Source organism: Camelus bactrianus, chromosome 34 (genome assembly GCF_048773025.1).
Source record: "Camelus bactrianus isolate YW-2024 breed Bactrian camel chromosome 34, ASM4877302v1, whole genome shotgun sequence".
Taxonomy (NCBI): Eukaryota; Metazoa; Chordata; class Mammalia; order Artiodactyla; family Camelidae; genus Camelus; species Camelus bactrianus.
Window position 1 is genome coordinate 11,966,628 of NC_133572.1, and position 21,894 is coordinate 11,988,521.

Consider the following 21,894-nt stretch of genomic DNA (forward strand, 5'->3'; position numbering starts at 1 on the left):
TCTTTAAAGTTAGGTATTATTGTAATTTATGGGAGATAGCATAAAGTAGAAATTCAGAATGATAAATAAGCGAATCTTTTTAAAAATGTAACTGAAAAAGACAAGTCTATTTTATAAAGCATTATGTGATTTAATAAGGGGTCTAGAAAGAGGTAAACTTGTTTTGTCAAGTCTGAGTCCACTCATATTTCATGGGTCCACGGCAGCTAGTCAAACCTTTGATATCAGGCACACAAAACACAAACAGGAAAAACCTTCCGTGTGTTTCAACAAGAACAGCTTTCTATTTTAAAGCGATATATATATATATATATATTTTTTTTTTTTAATCTCTTGGATATCCAGCAGCTCTTATAAAACAAAGCTCAGATGCTGTGTTTCTGTTGTTTTAAAGAGAGAGAAATCAGGGGCGTGCAAATCACGCTTCCTTTGAATCGCCCTCGGGGCTGGGAATCCTTCGGGCAAAGCCCGGGGGACAGAACGTGGGTTTTTTTTTCGTTTTTGTTTTTGTTTTTTTTGTTTTTTAATCGATCCCGGAACCTACGCTCCGGCGGCGGGGGAGGGGGGTTGGGGGAGGGGTTTGGCCGCGGGGAGCGGCGCCGCTCGCCCATCCCCCGAGCGCGCGGCGGGGCGGCCGGCCGGCGGCCGCGGAGGATGCGGAGGGGCGGCGGCGCGGGCCCGACCCAGCTGGGGCGGCGGGGCGGGCGCCGCCCGAGGGGGTAGGGCGCGCGCGGGGGCGCGCCGGGCCGGGGAGGCGCGCTCCGGCCGCGCTCGCTCCGCGCTCCCTGCGCTCCCTCCGCTCGTTCGCTCGCTCCCTCCTCCCTCGGCGGCCTCGGCGGCAGCAGAAGGCGGCGGCGGCGGCTGGGGATCAGACATGGCGGCGGATCTGAACCTGGAGTGGATCTGCTCCCTGCCCCGCTCCTGGACTTACGGGATCACCCGGGGCGGCCGAGTCTTCTTCATCAAGTAAAGAGAAGGGGACCGCGCGGGGGCCCGGAGGGGGCGGGAGGCTGGCGACGCGGGGGGAACGAGCCGGGTCGGTGCCGCTCCGGCCCCCTCGGCTCCTCCCGCGCCCCCGCTCACGCCCCGTCTCGGCCCCTTCTCTCTCCCCTGCAGCGAGGAGGCGAAGAGCACCACCTGGCTGCACCCCGTCACCGGCGAGGCCGTGGTCACCGGGCACCGGCGGCAGAGCACAGGTAACGCGGAGCCCGGCCGGGCCCGAGCGGAGTTGGGCTCCGCCGGGAGGAGGCGGCAGATCCCGGGCCGCCAGCTCCTCCCGGCAACCTGCCCCGAACCGCCGTCCCCGGGAGGCGGCGAGGTGGGGCGGAGGCCGGCGGGGCGGCCGCAGGTAGACTTCCCTTGAGTCTCAGGACAGCCCTCCCCTCCGCCTTTCATCGCCGCTTGCCCGCGGCGCTCTCTCCTCAATCCCGACCCGGTCACCCCTCGCCCTCGAAGCCCCTAGGGTGGCCGACTCCCCTCTCCCGGGAAACCTGGGATCCTGAGTGTTTCCTGCCGCGGCCACCCGTGAATCCTCCTCCCGCCTCCGGCATTCCACCTCACCCTTTCCCCCCCGGTAGGAAGTCCTTTCTCACTCCCCTCCCGGCAGCCCGGGACCCTGCGGCTTGTCCGCTGGGAGACCGTATCCACATCCTCCCCCTCCTGTGCGGCGCCCTCCTCCGAGGTGGGACTTGTCGGGAGGTAGCCGATTGAGGGGGCGGAGTGGAGTTTGGGGGGTGCTGCGATCCTTTCCGCGATGGAGCCTCTCAGGAAACGCCGGGCGCCTTCCCTCCTGACACCGGAGGAGCGGCCGGGGCCGGAGGAGGCATTTGCAGCCCCAGTTGCCGGCCAGCCAGATTCAAAGTCCCCGGCGGCAGCGCGGAGGTTGCACACGCCGCCAGGAGGCGGTGGGCGTGCTTGGGGGTGTCCCGCGTGTGGGTATTGATGCCCCGATTGGAAAGGGTCGGCGGGGAAGCAGACCTCTCCTGTGCCTTCGTTAGCTTGTTTGAATACCGCATGCGAGTGGAACTGTAGAAGGGCTGCTTGGAGCTTCAGTGCTAGTCTGGCTTTCTTTTGTCATTCTTTGTGTACATTCTTGAAACTTGTTTGTCTTTGAAACGTAACATGTGTTCTCGTACCGGCCAGCCTCGATTTCTGGCGATTGGAAGGGCTGGAGAACAGTTTGGGTGGAAGGTGAGGCCGGCTTCAGCAGTCCTGGAGAGCTGCCCCTCCGGGATACTTTCCTCTCCAACTCAGATTCTGAGTCTCTTAAAGTTGTCAGGATATCAAACAAGCCTGACTTCTCTATTAGATTCTGGGACTCAGTGAAGTGACTAATATCTCCAGATTTGCAAAAAGGTGGAGGAGGATAGGGAAAGCTGGTGTAGCAAGCATGGTGAGGTTACATTTTTAAGGCATTTCTGACTAATACACCGTCATACTTCATAGCTCCCCGGTGCTGTCTTGACTTCAGTGTACACTTCATGTTTTGCATACGTATTTCAATTCTGATGGCCTCTTTGCCTTATGTTGTGAAAGACAGTATATTTAGATTTCTTAGTCTAAACATCTCATGGAATTATTTCACGCTTACTTTAGTTATGTGAAATATAAATCCCCCACAGATTTGATAACATTCACACTTCAGAAAGATTTTATTATATGATTTCGTGTTAAGTTTATTTTTGAGAAATGACTGATTTTTTTTTCCTGGTTTGATTTACTTTGCTTTGACTTTGTGGTTTCATACGCACATCAGTAGGTTTTTTTTTTTTTTTAATTCCAAAGTGGTGGTATGATTAAATCCAAGCCACTGGTTATTTGTAAGTAATATGTAACACAGAATGTTACCATCATTCACCTGCTTTATTCCCAGGTTTATTACCTGAAACTTCTCATCCCTTGAAGTCAAGTCTGTTTGAAACACATACGTATAAGTATGTGATGTCATATTTCTTTTCCCCCTAATTATGTACTTAGGAAGTTCTTTCTCATCAGTGACACTTCCTGGATGGAATCACTTGTGTGACTGAAAAGTATGATCTTAAATAGACACAACATACCTAAGAAGAAGCAGGTGTTGCCTTTTATGTGTGGTTTTTTGCTTTCTTTGGTTTTAGGGGGCTTTTTGGCCTACCCTTCATGGGTACTGGGATTCGAAGGCATCCCTTGGCTTTTTTGGATGCTAGGGCGTAGTTCCTCTCTACTCTGATCATTAAAGTGTATGATTATGTCAGATAGTCTCTAACATTGTTGATACTTTTCTAGTGGCTTTAAATTGAATTCCCATTTTCCCAAAAATGATGCTGTATCCACTATGAGTATTATTACCGGTCTAATGCATTTTTTTGCTGTTAGAAAACTACTTAAATGAAAATAGCTGATCATGAAAGTGAATGATTAAAATGGCTTGAAACTTATTTTGCTGTCCTATTAAAATAGTACTAACTGTGAAATATATGTTTTTTAGATTTGCCTACTGGCTGGGAAGAAGCATATACTTTTGAAGGTGCAAGATACTATATAAAGTGAGTTTTTTTATTACGATTTTTTTCCCTTGGTAATTCACATGTGATTAATCTTCAGTCGCATATTGTATGTGTAGGTATGATCATGACTTCGTAAGGTTTATGGTATAGTATTGACTTTATGAGTTGGAATTTTGAGAGAAAGGATGACACTTGGTTTTCTTATGCTACTTGCCTGGACATTCATTGACTTGGAAATTAGATCATTTATAGCCTCAATTGCGTTTTTAGTGCTTCTGTATATATTGTTGAGTGATAGAGCATTATAGTATTTTATCTTTAGCATGTTACCTTCTTTTTCTTTTGAAGTAAATTCTATTCATATGTGTTTTGACCAGAGCTATTAATATAAGTAGCAGAAGCGATGTAAAGCTGGGTTACAGTTTGATGGACAATGACAGGGCTGAAAGTAAAAAGGAGCAAATAAATATGGAATATTTCCACGAACATCTGTTGGAGCATTGTTTGTAATTTGCCTCAGTTTATTTAAATATATCTTAAGTTTTAAAAATACATATCTAAATGTTTTATTGGAGGACGAATGACCAATTCTGACCTTAAAATTAATTATATAGAATATTGAACTAATTTCTGTTCGGAGTTAACTTGGTAGTACTTGTAGACCAACACAATGCTTGAGGTCGACATTGTGTACCAAAATGTTTCCTCAACTTCAAGGGAAAATAAAGGTGATTTTATCTTCATTTTAAATTAGAAGCTATTTACTTAAGAACTTGTTTTTGTTGTTTTAAAATTTTTTGTTTAATTTTAAGGAACTGAGGCTTGAAAGAGAATGTTTAATACAAGATTTTGTTGAGTTGTCAATAGTTTATTAATAAAAAACAGGTACCTAGCTAAAGGTGCCTCTTATTTCATCAGACCCAGTGAGATATTTTACTTAGTACCATTTTAAGGATGATGCCATACTTACACTAAATTATAGTTACCTGTGTGGTTTTAACATTGTTAGAATTATATTTATATAAAATGCCAGTGGATAATTATAAGTATTAAGAATGCTTCCTTTTGGATGTAGAAATAAAGAAAGCAGAATTAAGATACAGGGATGGAGTATAGTTTAATGATGTGGTCCGTCTCTGAGTATTTTTGATTTACGTCTTTTATTTGGAGATTGTGCTGTACATTATTAGATGGCCTAAAAAATAAAGGCACGAGTAAAGTGCAGAGTCACCAAGTATTTTTTTCTGGTAGTTATTTTCACCCTGAATTAAAGTGAGTTTGTACTGCTATGGAAAGGATGCTTCTATTTTTGAACAAAGTATTGATATTTCTGAAGAAGACAATTTGATGGAGTTCATATATTTTTATCCCATATAATTTTAACTACTGTACATTAAGCGCAGCTGATCTTACAGACTAGGAGTAACACTGCAATTCTTTTATTTTAATATTTTAATTTCTATGAATGTGTACATCCTTAGATGAATGTTTATTTGACAATACAAAATGTTCGTGTGTGTGGACCGAGTATGTATGTTAATTTAGAACTAAGCTGTTAGAAAGACCAAGTTTTCTTTTGTTTTTACTAGCCGTTTTGATTAGAGTTTCTTTTATGTTGACTTAAACAAATTAGAATTTTAATTGAGTTTCATGCCTAAGTAAGTTTCTGAGGTAAATGAGGACAATAATACAAGAGCTGTAATAATTTGACTTTAACTTGGGGTACATTTTTAAACTAGTGGGTTTTAATCATGTGGTATTGATAGACAGCCAAATTCATTGTATCCAAAAGTAGCAATAACAAATTTATATTGTGAAAGTAATTTTTTCTTAACATTGAGCATGTTATAGAAATATACACTCATTAAACTTCTTTTAAGTAAAATAACCATTGACAAATACATGATACGCTTAGTGTTGGGTGCTACTGCTTTTCCTTTCTGGGTTATGTCAGAAGACTAATTTCTTTCAAGACTAGTTGAACCCCTAAGGTAGGCTGAAATTTCCTAGAAAGTTTTTACTTGTGTTGTTATGTGCAATTAGGGATGCTTGATCGTTCTAGTATAACAGGGGCGCACTATTTTATCTTAAACGTCACGATTTACGAAGTGTTTTCACATATGTTACTGCGTCTGAACCTCATTTTAATCGTGGATGTCGTCAGAAGAATTACTCTTTCCTTTGTCACGCCACATAATAAAACAGCAGAAACATGCCCTTGGAACTTCTAGTCTGCGAAGACAGCAAGATGAGAAACAGCAGGAACGTGAACTATATTTAGACTATTAGAGTGGAAGAAAGGATAGGAGTCTGAAGTAGGGAAGTGATTACTGTTGGTGGATAGATTTCTCACTGTTGGTTCTTTTTTAGATGAAGAAAGGAGTTTATTGGTCACATTAGAAGAAAAGGATATAGTGAGCAGGGTGGATTTTGTTCACATGGGAAAGGGGAATATGAGAGGCCAATAAAAGACACGTGGATCCTCTTTCTACTCCTAATCCTGTATTCCTGGGAGGCTCCCAGAGCAAGAAGGGAGACCAAAAGAACTAGAGTTGTTTCTACTTTGGTTCCCAAGTGAAGTACATTTAACTCTCAAATTATTTCTCTCCTGAACACACGTTGGTGGTTGTTCAAGATGGCAGATTGCCAAGAAGAATTTATCTTTGGCTTATATTTTGGTATCTACGAGTGCATCCCTGCGGGCAGTCAGAAGAAGAGCACTCTTGTGGGGAGGAGTCAGAAGGTGGGACTGTGACCTTGATCTTCTAAGACCTTGATCTTCTAAGACCTTGGAGCTTAGTCTTCACGTCTTTACATTAGGCTGGCTGGAAAAGGCAACTTCTCAATCCCAGCCCGCTTTCAAATTTCCTTGAATTTTATACTGTTCTGGAAATTTACAATATTCTACAAAATAATGAACTCCCAGTGCTAAGCGGAGATACTGTGGGGAATGTGGAAAGTTACTTAGCTTTCTTGTCCTGCTTACCTATTTAATCTCTCTCTAAGCTTTGTGTAGATAACACCGTGTAAGTCTAAGTCAGAAGAGCCAGAGCCCTGTGTGCGTGCTTGCTTTCTGGCGCTGCGTTTTGTGCTTTGTATACTTCTCTTCCAGGGGGAGCTGCATTGAAACAGTAAACAGTGCTGAGCAGTGTCAGCAGAGGACATGATTACAGTTGAGAGTTGTGTGGATCTGAGTTGGATAATCAGTTTATACAGTTTGTGAAATTGGTTCTTTCATGAAAGTTTGCAGTTAGGAAACAGACTGTATAATATAGAGAATGTGTTTTACTTTAAATCAGTTTGGCCAGAAAAATGTTAATATTTGAAAATTAATTCTTTATTGTAAAGATAAATACTTAACTTTTTTTTATAAGAAAAGCTGCCTTAAGCTAGCCATCCTCTAAATTATTTTACTACGTGTGTATGTAAATATATATACACAGAGTTTGAATTTGCTTTTTGCTTTTTTTTTTTAGTTTTTATTATTTCTTCTTAATTGAAGTGTAGTCAGTTACAGTGTATCAATTTCTGGTGTATAGCAGTGTCCCAGTCATACATATATATACACATTCATTTTCATATTCTTTTTCATTAAAGGTTATTACAAGATATTGAATATAGCTCCCCATGCTATAGAGAAGAAATTTGTTTTTTTATCTATTTTTATATGTAGTAAATATTTGCAAATCTTGAACTACCAGATTTATGCCTTCCCACCCGCTTCCGCCGGTAACCATAAGATTGTTTACTATATCTGTGAGTTTGTTTCTGTTTTGTAAATGAGTTCATAAGTGTCTTCTTTTTCCTTTTTTTAGATTCCACATATGAGTGATATCGTATGGTATTTTTCTTTCTCTTTCTGGCTTAACTTCACTTAGAATGACAATCTCCAGGTCCATCCATGTTGCTGCAAGTGGCATTACTTTATTTTTTTAATGGCTGAGTAGTATTCTGTTGTATAAATATACCACAACTTCTTTATTCAGTCACCTCTTGATGGACATTTAGGTTGTTTCCAACAACCTATTGTAAACAATGCTATAAACACTGGGGTGCATGTGTCTTTTCGAACTGGAGTTCCCTCTGGATATAAGCCCAGGAGTGGGATTGCTAGATCATATGGTAAGTCTGTTTTTAGTCTTTTAAGGAATCTCCATACTGTTTTCCATAATGGCTGCACCAATCTACATTCCCACCAACAGTGTACAAGGACTCTCTTTTCTCCACACCCTCTCCAGCATTTATTGTTTGTAGACTTTTTAATTATGGCCATTCTGTCTGGTGTGAGGTGATAGATACCTCATTGTAGTTTTGATTTGCATTTCTCTGATAATTAGTGATGTTGAGCATTTTTTCATGTGTCTGTTGACCATTCGTATGTCTTCATTGGAGAACTGTTTCATTTAGGTCTTCTGCCCTTTTTTGGATTGAGTTGTTTGTTTTTTTCTTATTAAGTTGTATAAGCTGTTTATGTCTTCTAGAAATTAAACTTTTGTCAGTTGCATCATTTGCAAATATTTTCTCCCATTCTGTAGGTTGTCATTTTGTTTTGCTTACAGTTTCCTTCACTGTGAAAAAGCTTATAAGCTTAATTGGATCCCCATTTGTTTATTTTTGCTTTTATTTCTATTGCCTGGGTAGACTGCCCTAGGAGAACATTGCTGAGATGTCAGAGACTGTTTTGCCTATGTTTTCTTCTAGGAGATTTATAGTGTCTTATCTTATATTTAAGTCTTTAAGCCATTTTGAGTCTTATTTTCATGTATGGTGTGAGGGAATCTTTTAACTTCATTGTTACAAACTGCTATCCAGTTTTCCCAACACCACTTGCTGAAGAGACTATCTTTTCTCCATTGTATATTCTTGACTCCTTTGTCAAAGATTAATTGACCATAGGTCTGTGGGTTTATTTCTGGGCTCTCTATTCTATTCTATTGATCTATATGTCTGTTTTTGTGCCGATATCATACTGTTTTGATTACTGTAGCTTTGTAGTATTGTCTGAAGTCTGGGAGTGTTATTCCTCCAACGTCTTTCTTTTTCTTCAGTAATGCTTTGACAATTCTGGGTCTTTTGTGATTCCATATACATTTTAGAATTATTTGTTCTAGTTCTGTGAAAAATGTCCTGGGTAATTTGATAGGGATCGCACTGAATCTGTAGATTGCCTTGGGCAGTATGGCCATTTTAACAATATTGATTCTTCCAACCCAAGAGCATGGGATATCTTTCCATTTCTCTAAGTCATCTTTAATTTCCTTTATCGGTGTTTTGTAGTTCTCCATGTATAAGTTTTCCACCTGCTTGGTCAGATTTATTCCTAAGTATTTTATTGTCTTGGATATGATTTTTTAAAGGCTTGTTTTTTTACTCTTTTTCTGATATTTCATTGTTAGTATAAAGAAATGCAACTGATTTCTGTATGTTAATCTTGTATCCTGCTACCTTGCCTAATTCTTTTATCAGCTCTAGTGGTTTTTATGTGGAGCTTTTTGGGTTTTCTATATATAGTATCATGTCATCCACATATGGTGACAGTTTTACCTCTTCTCTTCCAATTTGGATCCTTTTTATTTATGTTTGTTGCCTGATTGCTGTGGCTAGGACTTCGAATACTATGTTGAATAGAAGTGGTGAGAGTGGGCATCCTTGTCTTGTTCTAGATTTTAGTGGGAAGGCTTTCAGCTTTTCACCGCTGAGTATTATGCTGGCTGTGGGTTTGTCATGAATAGCTTTTATTATGTTGAGATATGTTCCCTTTATACCTACTTTGATAAAGAGTTTTTATCATAAATGGGTATTGAATTTTATCAGATGCTTTTTTTGCATCTGTTGAGATGATCATGTCCTTTCTTTTGCTGATGTGGTGTATCACATTGATTTGCATATGTTGAACCATCCTTTTGTCCCTGAGATAAATCCAACTTGATCATGGTGTATGATCTTTTTTATGTGCTGTTGGATTCTGTTTGCTAATATTTTGTCCAGGATTTTTGAATCTATGTTCATCAATGATATTGGCCTGTAATTTTCTTTGGTAGTGTCTTTGGTTTTGGTCAGGGGGATGGTGGCATCATAGTATGATTTTGGGAGTATTCCCTCTGCTTCAATTTTTGGAAGAGTTTGAGAAGGATAGGTATGAATTCTTTCTGTATGTTTCATAGAATTCTCCAGTAAAGCCATCTGGTCCTGGACTTTTGTTTGCAGGAAGGTTTTTTATTGCTGATTCTGTTTCAGTTGTACTGATCAGTCTGTTCAAGTGATCTATTTCTTGTTGATTCAGTCTTGGTGGACTGTATGTTTCCAGAAACTTGTCCATTTCTTCTAGGTTGTCCAATTTGTTTCCATAGAGTTGTTCATACCATATTGCTTTTTAACACTTAATTCATGCTTTTTGTCTTTAGGAAGAATGCTGAAAACTATCAGTGATTTTTATAATTTATAAAATAAAGCTTTGAGTATTCAAATAACTTAGCCCATAAAGTACAAAAGATAATCTTATATTTGAAGGTTACAAAGCTTTCTGCTTCCTCCTTGAAAATATAACCTAATGACTTGGTAATGACAGGTCGTGGTAGCTTAAAATGGATGTGTCATTGACTATTCCTTTGTGCTTCAAAGCTTTAAGATGGTTAATTTAAAGTGCTAAGTAAATCTTAAAACAATGCTCTCTGAATAGTGAGAAACTTTGTTCTCATTATTTAAAGGTCATTGTTCTGTGTGGCAGGTTTGGCAATCAAAAATGTCTTGGTAGGATAATAACATAGTATGTAAATTTTGTGAGGTTATATTTTCATATTGCTTTCTCTTGATTTAAAATTTTAAGCTCTGAAAATTGAACTTTTTCTTAGCTATGCAAATATAGCCAAGTTTGTTTGTTTGTTTTTGACTAATGAGATTTCATTTCAGTATCTGCAATAGCTGGATCTAGTGTGTGCTTGGAATTTCAAACTAACCTGCAGTGAGGGGAATGCTGGTATAAAATAGCCATTTAAAGTTGCAAGTGAGAAGAAAATCTCTTTTCTTTGATTATCACAGCTCAAACTATGAGGGAAAATAGGGAGCATAACTGCCACAAAAATGTTAGAATATGTTGTGATATAGTTGATGTTTAAAATTGTTTGGTATGTTAGCACTGTAGCATTCTGAGTAGGTACAGCGATATAATAATGTTTCAGAACAATTCGTGAACGTTGTATTTTTTGTATTCATAACAGTTTTTTGGAGTAAGTGTGTAAAGCACTTTAGGCTATTTCATTAGGTGCAACACAAGTATGAACTATGGTTTTCGACCTTCAAGGAGTTTGTAATATAGAGAAAAACGTGCAGTGTGTTACCAGAGGGAGATGGTGTGGGGCACACGAGCTCGAGTGCTTGGCACTGCACCCCAGCTTTGAGTTAATTTAATCTTCACAATCTTTCGTTGTCTTTTTCTTCTTCCTTTTTTTTTCCTCCAGAAACTGAGAGGCTGAAAGAGGCTTAAAGAGGTTAAGGGTCTTCCTAGGTCATACAGCTTCACTATCAGTCACTAACATTTAAATTAAGGTCTCTGGGGACAAACCCTTCTAGACCTAAAAATGCAGGGCAGTATAAACAGGTCCTGTAGTACGTGTTCCTCCATAAGTAAGTTGCTTGGGACCAGAGGTACCGTTTCATAGAAACAAGTACAACGGTTAGTTTAAGAGGCCAGCCTACAAATAAAAGCTTATTTAACCCACTAGAAACCTGTTGACTAGTGTTATATGAACTGAATCTTGGAACTTGGTCATTCCTTTATATCCACTCAGGAGTGCCTAGTAAGTGCTAGGCGCTGTTCTAGGTGTTTGGAGATAAAACAGAGACCCCACCTTCCTGGAGCCTTCCTGGCTGGTAGGAAAAACGGACATTAAAACAAAACATGGAACGAACATGTAATTTTAAAATGGCATCATCATAAAAGTAAAAGCAGAGTGTTTTGTGACAGGTTAGGAAAGTTTACCATAAGTAACATTATTTCAGTGATAAAATGATATAGAGTTTCAAGGTTGTGGATGCCAGGATTTCCAGCTAATAGGGAATTTTATCGTGGCATCTCGCGTCCTTTTCAGCCCCGGGGCCGTTGCCCAGGACCAGCCTGCTCCTTGTGTTGTTGTAGTGTCTGCGTAGAGCTTCAGGCTTCTGGGAAGCCTTGGAATAAATGGTGTCTATGCTGATGATAACCTAGCCTCTGGAAGCATTAGTCGGGATAGATCAAGAGGAGTCCCCACAACTCATTTGGTTGCATTTTTGCAAACCCTTTCTGGATTTCTTAAAGGATTTTTCTCCTACTGTGGATAGACCTCTTTGTTTTTCTTATTCCCAAAGCTGGTGTAGTTTAGGAAGAGGGGAGAAATGGGGAATAGAAGGAGAATTAGTAAGAAGAGTCAAAGAGTTGGAGGCCCTGGGGACTGGTAGGATGTAAACATCCCTGTCGAGGCACCTCTGTCCTGTGAAAGAGAAAGGGTTTCTCAGCATTTGTGGATAAATGCTGTCTCCTGGGACCTTTTCATTTTTCTATAACAGATGTGTGTAAGTTGGGGTTAATGGTGGAAAGTTACATGAATACATGTATATGTGTAACTTGGGGTTAATGTGAAAAACGATGCTGGTTGTCTGTCACATGGTGTCTTAAGAAATCAGAGGAGGAAGAGGCAGCTTACTTAGACCAGGCTGTCCTGCAGAGGCTTGAAGGAAGGGGCAGGAGTTGAGCTAGGCCTTGAGGGTATGGATAGAATTCAGATGGGTTGATACAGATGGCTGGCAGCATAAATTCGTGGGGGTGGGGACATGTGTAATGTGTGATGAATAGTGTGGTAACTGCCCTGCTGGTAAGTGATGTTACCATAGGAAATGCCAAGATATTGGGGAGTCAGCCGAGGAATACTGTTGGGAGCTATATTGTGTCTGGTCTTTGAATGTCAGGCTGAGATTTTTATTTCTAGGCAAGCCATTGCAAATGTTTTTCAGTATAGCATTAATAGCGTAAAGTGAAGGTTTTAGGAGAGATTTTAACATAGCCAGCATGGATAAGAAAGCAGCAAACCTGGAATCAGGGAGACCAGTTCTAGGTGTTTTGCTGTAATCTGGGGGTTCATTGCTTGAACTAAGTTGGTAGCAGGGGGAATGGAAAGGAAGGAGGCCATTGATCAAAGATATTAAAGAGGAGTTGACAGGCTTTGGGAGCCTTGCTGAGCTGGGAGGTTGTCAGAGAAAGAGAGGTCAAAAGCTGCTCAAAGCCTTTGTGTTGGAGTGTCTGAAAGAATGATTGGTTCCCTTGACCAGAATGAAGGAGTAGGTGATTCAGGGGAGCTCCAGCTGGAGGTGTTAATGATGGTTTGGTTTTTGAGCTGCTTATCTTCGGAGGACAGAGTATTTAGGTGACTAAAATCTGACCCTTCCAAAGGACTCCCAACATTATTACCTTTATTCCTCTCCCATGTACAAGAAACCCCCACACACCCCCAAAATGCTATCTCAGGTATCTGATTATCTCCACTTAGCGTGTAGATCCAAGCCAGGAATGTCATCTTCGTCCATCTAGTTATTCATTCAACAGTTACTTACTGAGTACCATGTGCCAAGTGCTCTTAGGAGCTTATAGTTAAATTAGTGAGGGAGACAGTAATAACATAATCACAGATGTCATTGTAGACTGATAAACGCTGTGAAGTGTGCATGCTTTGACCAGATATATCCAGAGAACTTGGCCCAATATGGGGGTTCCTGGAAGAGACCTTTCTCACAAACGTGAGGAATAAGCCTTCCTCTGGAAGTTCAGCTTTTTACTCTACAGGGAGATCAGGACAGAGCAGTGCAATCACCTGAAAGATGGAGAATAAATAGCACGTTAGGCTTGAGGTTGGACCTTAACCTGAGAGAAAGCGTTGCCATATCTAAAGAAAGACTTGGGGTGGGGTTAGTGTGATGTGGAAATTTAGAAAAAAGAGAAAACCTGCAGCAGAGGTTACTCTGATAGAGAGGAAGCCTCAGATGACCGATTTGGACTATTATTTCAGTCCCAGTGGCAAGGTCTACCAGTTAATCACATCAATCGTTCACCGATGCATTTTGTCTTTCCATTTTCTTCAATACATTTTGAACTCATAATTATGTGCCCTAGTGGTGAGGAAACATCATGAAACAGAACAGACCAGAAAACTCTTCCGTTCTGCGGAGTGGGATGGTGGGGGAGAGAATGTCAGACAAAGAAAAGATAACAAATAAGTACATTTCATGGTATCTAAGAATATGTAAATGCTGCAAGAAGAAAATTAAGCAGGGTACAGAGGATAGGGAGAGGAAGAATGAGGAGAGGGTGTGGGGGGAAAAGCAGGTGAAGTCGGAAGGAAGGGCCGGCCTGTGTGGGACTCATTGGTTGATGTAACTGGCTGTCCCGCAAGGAGATGTGGAGCCACCGAGAGCTGAGCAAGGCAGGACACATGTGTCCACCCTCTGAAAGGGTCACTCCGGCTGCTGCGTTAAGATGAGACCTTGGGCGGCCTAATGGAGCCCCTCCTGTATAAGTTCTGTGCCGTATCAGATTCTCTCTGTGTAATTCTTTTTAGCACTTAACAGGACTGTGATTAAATATTTAATTGTATAACTACCACATTTCTTTTCGGCTGTCAGTGATTATCAGTACCATTGATTTAATAATAATGACAGCTTTTCAGGGGAGTGGTGGGAAGAGATATGACCGAATTAAATAAACAGACCCATTAATCTTCATATCAGAAATAGTGTATTTAAAAAGTACATTTTAGAATCAAGCCAACAGTTGTTTAATAACATATGGTGGGTAAGCTGCATGAAAAGCAGTCTTGTTCATTGCTGTGTTTTTAGTCCCTCAGCCTAAGCCTTCCTCATAGTAGTTCCTCAATAAATATTTGTTGATTGACGAATTTTGATGATGACAGTCAACTTAATTCCACATTATTCAGAAACCTTAGAGTGTGGCTCTTTGTGAAATTTAAATATTCTCCATGTGACACCTATCTATCCCAATATGAATTAGTAAATCAGCCGTTTCTCCAGTTTGGCTTGTGATTCTCCTCCAAGAGACAGGTGGGATCTGCTCAGAGGCCTGATTGTAGGACTGGGTCCACGATGATGCCAAGATGATGCGGGATTTGTGGGGCCTGTCGGGGGACAGCTGAAACCCAGACCTGGCCCCTGACCGTGCCATTTCCATTTAGAAACGTTCACGGTGTGAGCTGCTGTGGTTTGGAGAACAGGGGAGATGTTGGAGTCTGTGTACTGTCAGAAATAGTGTGAATGAAGCAAACGTGTAGACCAGTAGAGTCAGCAGGTGCTAGAGAGCCCGAGAGAAGCCGAGAGTTGTCCTCACGCAGTTCTGATGATAGATGTTTCAGAGGCACTCGGGGAATTCCTTGACCACTTCATAGTAGCCTCCAAGCGGCTTGGGAATTACTCTCTGAAGTGGCCAGTAATTGCAGAAGCACCCAAGGGAGTCCCTCTGGACTATTAACTCTTTGAAGGCAGAGTCTATGTCAGAATCATCTTTGTGTTTCCAGCACTAGACACATAAAAGGCGATTAGATGTTTGAGATGAAGACCTAACACAGATTGTAAGAAAAGCAAGTCATTACCCAAATCTGAACATCCTGGGGCGTTTTTCTGCTTCTCACTTGTCATCTTAGTCAGCTTTCGTATTGTTGCAAATGTCAGTGACACAAAGCTAACTATTATAAGCAAAAGCAAACTATTTTCCCACATTCATTCCAGGAGCGACACAAATGAATCCTTCAGAGCTCTTTCTACCCACTTTTTTTTCCACTTTAAAAAACTTTTCTCCACTTAAGTAGAGAAAAGATTGCCCACAGACCCCAATTACACCCTTGTAGCTTTTTAAATCAAAAAATAAGGTTTTTTCTCTATTCCCAAGTTTAAAAATCTCGGACAGGGTCTTTGACCACCTTGTATCACATGCTAGTTGCTGGAGCAAAGACTGGCCTGCTCGTCTTCAGTAATTTTCTATCCTTGGCTGCAGCCAAGATTGCTGTTGGCAAGCCTTCCAAGAAACCGTGTGATGAGAGGAAAGCGCGATCCTGTAGGAAGCGGGGTTGTGAAGGGCTGTGCAGTCAAAGGTCTGTGCTCCTCCCTGTGCTCCAGTGCACAGTGCTAAAGGCCAGGAAGACCTTTAGGATCAACCTGAGGATCTCCAATCTTCTAAGAAATGACAGTCACTGTGACCCTCAAGGATGCTCTCTGCCTTGCATTGCAGAGGGAGTAGCTGGAGGTTGGTGTAGGATGCTTCAGGCCTGGACCCAGGGACGAAAGAAGAAGTGCTGAATTCTGAGGAAGAAGCAGTAGAAATCAGCTCTACCCTGGCTTCCTTGAGCAAGGAGGGGTTGAGGGAGCCAACTTTGATTTAGTACAGGTGGCATACAGCCTCACTGTGACCTACTCCACCCAGCTGCCGTGGGCCGGGGTTCCCTCTGGTTCTTCTGGAATCACTGGCCACTTCAGAGAATAATTCCTACACAGGATCAGTGCTGAGTAATGCTCCCCAAGCCTGCTTGCTGCATAACTCCCAGAGATGTTCCACGTGGTGGTTTTTCTCCCCATCCCTTCCAAACGACTAAGATTCTTTACACATACTATTTCTTCACGTAGACATGATCTTCAAAAGAGAATTTGCCTCTGAGATGAAAAATAGTTTGTCTTCATATTGAGCTAATTCCAACAGCTTCTGCTGAACTTGGTTAAAGATGCATATAATACCTATTTTATTAAATATTTACTGTAACGCTGTTCAGCCTAAAATTTAAAACTAACTAAAATAGGACGGTATGACAGAATCTTGAAAAGGAATAAGGAATTACTCCTTGTCCATTTTTCATAGTATAAGGCAATGATAGAGGGAAAGTAACATGTTAAACTTCATGTCAGTTTTTTTGTTTGAACATTCATCTTTTATACTACATTTATTTTGAAAAATTTGTTCTATCACAGAATGTAGGTACATCTAATAATGATGGCATCTTAAAAAAATTCAGTAAAAAAAAGTCAGAGAATGATTCTAAATCTATGTTTAGCATGTATGCCTTTTTCCTTTTGGAAAAAACTAGAGTATAAAGAAGGAAAAAATAAAAATCACCCAGTCCCATTATGCAGAGAGAATTTCTATTAATATTTCAGTATATATGCATAAATATTTTTAAAGTTTTGGGTCTTATTGTTAATACTGTGTTGAGTGCTGTTTTCATTAAAGTTATATTGTGTGTCCTCATATCATTATATATTTATTCAGCAGATTTTCTAATAACTCTGATGTTCTGTCTTATGAATATATAATAGTTTAATCATTCCTCTGTTTTTAGATGACTGTGTTGTTTCCAACTTTTTGCTGTGAGGAAAATCCTTTTATAACATTCTGTCATGCATGTCTGTTCCCTAGACTTGGAATTATTGAGATAGGATGTAAGCTTTTTAAAAGGTTCATTACTTAACATTTCGCCACATTGCCCCCTCAAAGATGTGTAGTTATTTTCTCTGCTTAGTATACGAGAGTGTCTAAAAGTGCCCCATTTCTTCATACCTACAATAAATACTCTGATTGGACAGATGAAATCTGAAGGTAACTGATGGAGAATCTTTATGAATTGTTACCAGTGATTCAGATAGTTTGGAATAGTGATTAGTCTTTTCGTCGTCTGTTGCTACATAACCAACTGTCCCAAAACTTAGTGTCTTAGAAAAACAATGGTTTATAATTTCTCACCTTTCTTTGGGTTGGCTGGGTTCAGCTAACCTGATCTGTTTGCTGTGTTGTAACTGGGGTCATTCATACAGATACATTCAGCTGGAACTTGGCTGTGGCTGGAATATCCAGTGTCCTTGCTCCTCATGGTCTCACATCACTTTGTGGTCTGTCTAGAGTTTCCTGGTAATATGACAGCTGGCCTCTAAGAGGGAACATCTCAAGAAGGCAAGTCCCTGGGTTCAAGTGTCTATAAAACCTCAGCTTGCATTTTACTTGCTCATATCCTGTTGGTCAAACCAAGTCACATGACCAAGGTCAAACTCAAAAGTGAGAGAGGACTTCACAGGCCTTTGACTACCGGGAGATGTGGTTCATTGCAGACTATTGATGTAATGGGCCACCAGAGATGGTAAATAAGTTTCAGCTAGCACTGCAACTCTGATTAGCGGTAGCAGTTTGGAGGCCTTTATTCGGAAGAGTTTGGAGACCAACTTCTGAATCAGTAGGAGGCATATTGTGATGTAGTGGTGATTGCAAGGGCTTAGATGAGGAGGTGGCTATAATGATGTACTTATTGTCCTTAATTTAGTATCTATAAATTCATATAGTAAAGCCACAAACCTCAAAATGAAGAGCAATTCAGGAGCTTGCTTATAAGCCCAAATACTTTAACAACATCAGGGTTCTTGAGTAAATTGAGTCTTAAGTTTTTGTTCATCCTGGGTTTCATGCTGACAATAAATACAGCTGGTAGTGTAAGGTATCAATGATTGGTGTCTGGCACTAGGTTCGTTTGCAGAATACCCAGGACTGCCCTTGCCTATCACGAAGTGAAAAATCTGTTAGCAGAGTTCGTAGATGAGGAACAAAGTACCTATGGGTGATTAAGACAGTGCCCAAGGTCGGATGTGGGGGTGGGTGAATAGCTAGGTGGATGGACAGATAATCTCACCTTTGTACGTATTTGTATGCGTGAGTGTGTGACTTTAAATGCTTGACTGAGTTTTGAACTTGACCTTTGGATTAACTCATGAGATTTAACTGGCATTATCAGTGGCAATATTTAAGAGTAGCCATATGCATTCCCAGGGAGACTCACAGGAAAATATTACTATTCCTCCTTCCTCCTGAAGTGTGGAGTCCTCTTTTATGCTTTTCCCTCTCACTCCATATACTGTGCTCCCCAAGAGGAGGTTACATGTGTCAACAGTTTGGTGCCTGTCCTTCTACACCCCCTCCTTTAAATTTACATACCTGTACATACATACACACATACACAATACATACACACACACGTATTTATTTATTTTTACCAAAGTGAGCTTGTCCTATATGTACAATTCTTTGACCTTTCCTTTTTATTAAATATCTAAGTCTTTTCATATTAGTAGTTAGAAGTCAACATCATTCTTTCAATAGCTGCAAAATATGCTCCAGTTACTTAGCTATACCCTTAATGTTGGACATTTAGTTTTTTCTATTTTTTTCCCTCAGTTTCTAAAAGTGCTGTAGTGAACATCCTTATACATAAACTTTATGGTAGTATGCAAATATTCTTATAAGATAACTGTTAGGTGTGGAATTGCTGAGTTAGACTGTATATGTGTATTTTAGCTTCTGACAAACATAGTAAAACCCTGCTAAAAACACCGTAAGTGGGGTCCAAAAATGTTGAAATGATTAAAATGTATAATTATAAGATTAATGGGAAGCAGTGTTTTTCATTAAGTTCATAGAGTCACAAAAAAATAAGAAAGTGGTAGAAAGTGACACATTGTGCAAAACTGCATAATGAATCAGAAAGCCTCAAACGGTAACAGTGCATTCACTCCCTAAATGCCTTTGGGAACTGGAGTTGGGCCAACTATTGGAGCCCTCTGACAGTCGTGTTCAGATTCATTTAACGTTTTACTGTTTGTGGTTTACAGTTAGGTCAATTTCCAAAAAAAAAATCTTCACCATTTTATCCTTGCATCATGCAGTGTATAGGATTTTCGTCTCCTGTCTGAAATTTTGAGTAATCTAATAGACCAAAGTAGTATTTGTTGGAATTCACATGTTCCTGGTTTTAGCCGGGCTTGTCATCTGTTCCCTCTGTGCCTTTTTGTCCCTATTCTGCAGATTGCCCCTTCTATATATTTTCTCTATTTTTCTATTGTTATCTTCTTAATGATTTGTGTTTCTATCGACTTATTTGTATTTTTGCTGTTGGTAGATCTTTCCAAAATATTTTGATTGTGCACCTTGACAAGTAAAAAGTTTTTGGTTATACGTTCTCATTATATGTCTTTATTTTTAGATTCTGTTCATGTATTGTTGTCAATCCATGTCTTACATCTTAGTAAAGCTTTTTTTCTTTTTCTTATTTTGTGTTTTAAAAATAAGTGTAAACAGGGGTGCTAACTTGTCCACAGCCCAGTGCAGAGTCTAGTGTGCATTTACATAGGAAATCAGGAGTTTCAAGCACAATATGATTTAGGCCCTTTGCAGGCCATTTAGATTTGCCAAGAGGAGCATGCTCTTTTTTCTCTGACTACTGTGTACATATTTGTAAGCCTCTGGCCACTGAATACTCTAGTGAAGTGGAAAGCAGCCAAGGGTCAGACCTTGGCTGTGTTACCTGTTAACCATACAACTTGGAGAAGATTGCTCACTCCCTTTATTTATTTATTTATTTATTTATTTATTTATTTATTTATACTGAAGTATAGTCAGTTTACAGTGTGTCAGTTGCTGGTGTACAACACAGTAGTTCAGTCATATGTATACATACATACATTCATTTTCATATTCTGTGTTACTACAAGGTATTGAATATAGTTTCCTGTGCTATACAGTATAAACTTGTTTATCTACTTTATATATAGTAGTTAGTATCTGCAAATCTTGATCTCCCAATTTATTGCTTCCTACCCTCTCCCCTCCTCCCCTACCCCATAACTATAAGTTTGTTTTCTATGTCTGAGTCTGTTTCTGTTTTTTGTAAATAAGTTCATTTGTCTTTTTCTCACTCCCAGTATGAACCAGTTTCTTCATGTGTAAAATGGAGGGGGTAATTCTTGTCTTGCCTATTTTATAGGTATATGATGTGAGTTTATGTGAACAAACTTTGAAAAACTATAAAGCATGGTATGCATAAGAAATACTTGGGTACTTGTTTTGCAAGGTCATAACATTGGATCTATAAGACAACATACTCCAGTGTCATTTATGCTGGAAAATAGTTGAAAATACTGGGCCTACTAATAGTGGTTCAGAAATACCATTTTAAGTTTTCATCTCATGAAGATTTTAAACCTCTTGAAGGTAGGAACTGTTACACATGATGGTCAGTATGTTTTGTTGGTGGTGGTGTATGGACAGTTAGTAATATGCATGAATGATCTACTCAAGTAGATGACCTCCCCTGCCCTGCCCACACCGAAGGCCCATTGACCAGGCACTTGCTGTCATGTTACCTACCATGTTTTATCTTCCTCATGGTACTTAGCACTGGCTCGAGTTCTTGTTCATTTACTTTTTTATCACTTGTCTCTTCCCACTGGGATGTAAGCTTCCCAAGAGCAGAGACCTCCTCACACCTGCTCACTACTGACTTCCCAGAGCTTAGAATAGTGCCTTCCTCTTCTTAGGATATACTCAATAAATACTTGTTGAATTTTTGTGGTAAACAAGTCAGCAACTCATTAAAACACAGCGTGTTGTATGCTATGTCTCTGGTACATTGTAAACACTTGCTAAGTGTTTGTGGACTCTTTAGGGAGGCTCGTGGACAGTGGGAGCTCAGAGAAAATGAATAGTTGGAGCCACAGAGAGTTTTTCCAGATGAAAGCAATGAAAAGCAGATGAGCGGGAGAGTTTAGGGTGTGATGAATTTGTTGAAATGTTAGACTGTCGGACTTCAGGCCTGGAAGGAAGAAGGTGGAGCAAGAAGAAATCTGATGAACTGGAACAGAGACTCTCCCAAGACCAGATACTCCACAGAGAGAGAGTAGTTAAACTTGCCTGCTGGAGGTTGGGGTTATGTTGATCAGGGTGATCGCTGACGTCGGGATTTCAGGTGACGTGCCAGGTTACGGGCATGATGGGGTCCTGAGATTCGGGAATTGAATGGCTCAGGTGGTTGAAGGTCCTTGAGGAGGAGGGAATCAACAGCTTGTGTTTGAGAGGGTGCAGCAGGACAGCTGGTGTCCTTAGGGGAAGGTCCTCAGCAGCCAGGCTAGTGGGGTGTTGCTTTGAGAAGAGTTTTGCTTTGAGAAGAGGTTTGCTCGTGATGGAGCACCACGTCCATGGGAAGTTGAGTTTACACAAGAGAGGTGGCCTGAAGCAGTGTCAGGGACAGCAGAGCAAGGCCCTGTAGGGCTAATACTGCTTCAGGGGATGGATTGGGAAAGGGAACAGAGATAGTATGAGCTTGGGCATCACAAGACTTGATGGATTTAGTTTCAGGAGACTGTTAGAAGAAAGTGACCCTGGATTAACCAGACAGAAGAGACCATGACTCAAGGATAGTGGGCAGCCCAGGAATTTCTGGGCTCTGCCTGTGTAAAGGGAATTTAGGTAGGTATGTTGTGAACCCTTAGGAGCTTACATAATAAACAGATATATGCTTGTTTATTACTTCAGCATTTTCATTGTAAGTTTTTCAGAATATTTTAAATACCT

At 40.5% G+C, this 21,894-nt stretch overlaps 1 protein-coding gene across 14 annotated transcripts in view; it reads left to right on the forward strand.

The window, feature by feature from the left end:
* Positions 1 to 638: 638 nt before the first annotated feature.
* PLEKHA5 (pleckstrin homology domain containing A5) overlaps positions 639 to 21,894 on the forward strand; it is a 211,389-nt gene continuing 190,133 nt past the window's right edge. For 2 of the 14 annotated variants that reach the window (XM_074357655.1, XM_074357653.1), the window contains exons 1-3: positions 679 to 966; positions 1,117 to 1,196; positions 3,467 to 3,524. In XM_074357655.1, the coding sequence (XP_074213756.1) occupies positions 875 to 966; positions 1,117 to 1,196; positions 3,467 to 3,524 (230 nt within the window). In that variant the 5' untranslated portion in view covers positions 679 to 874. Of the gene's footprint in view, positions 967 to 1,116; positions 1,197 to 1,884; positions 1,905 to 3,466; positions 3,525 to 21,894 lie in introns of those variants that run through there. The other 12 variants (XM_074357664.1, XM_074357665.1, XM_074357666.1 and 9 more) reach the window with 12 other exon arrangements.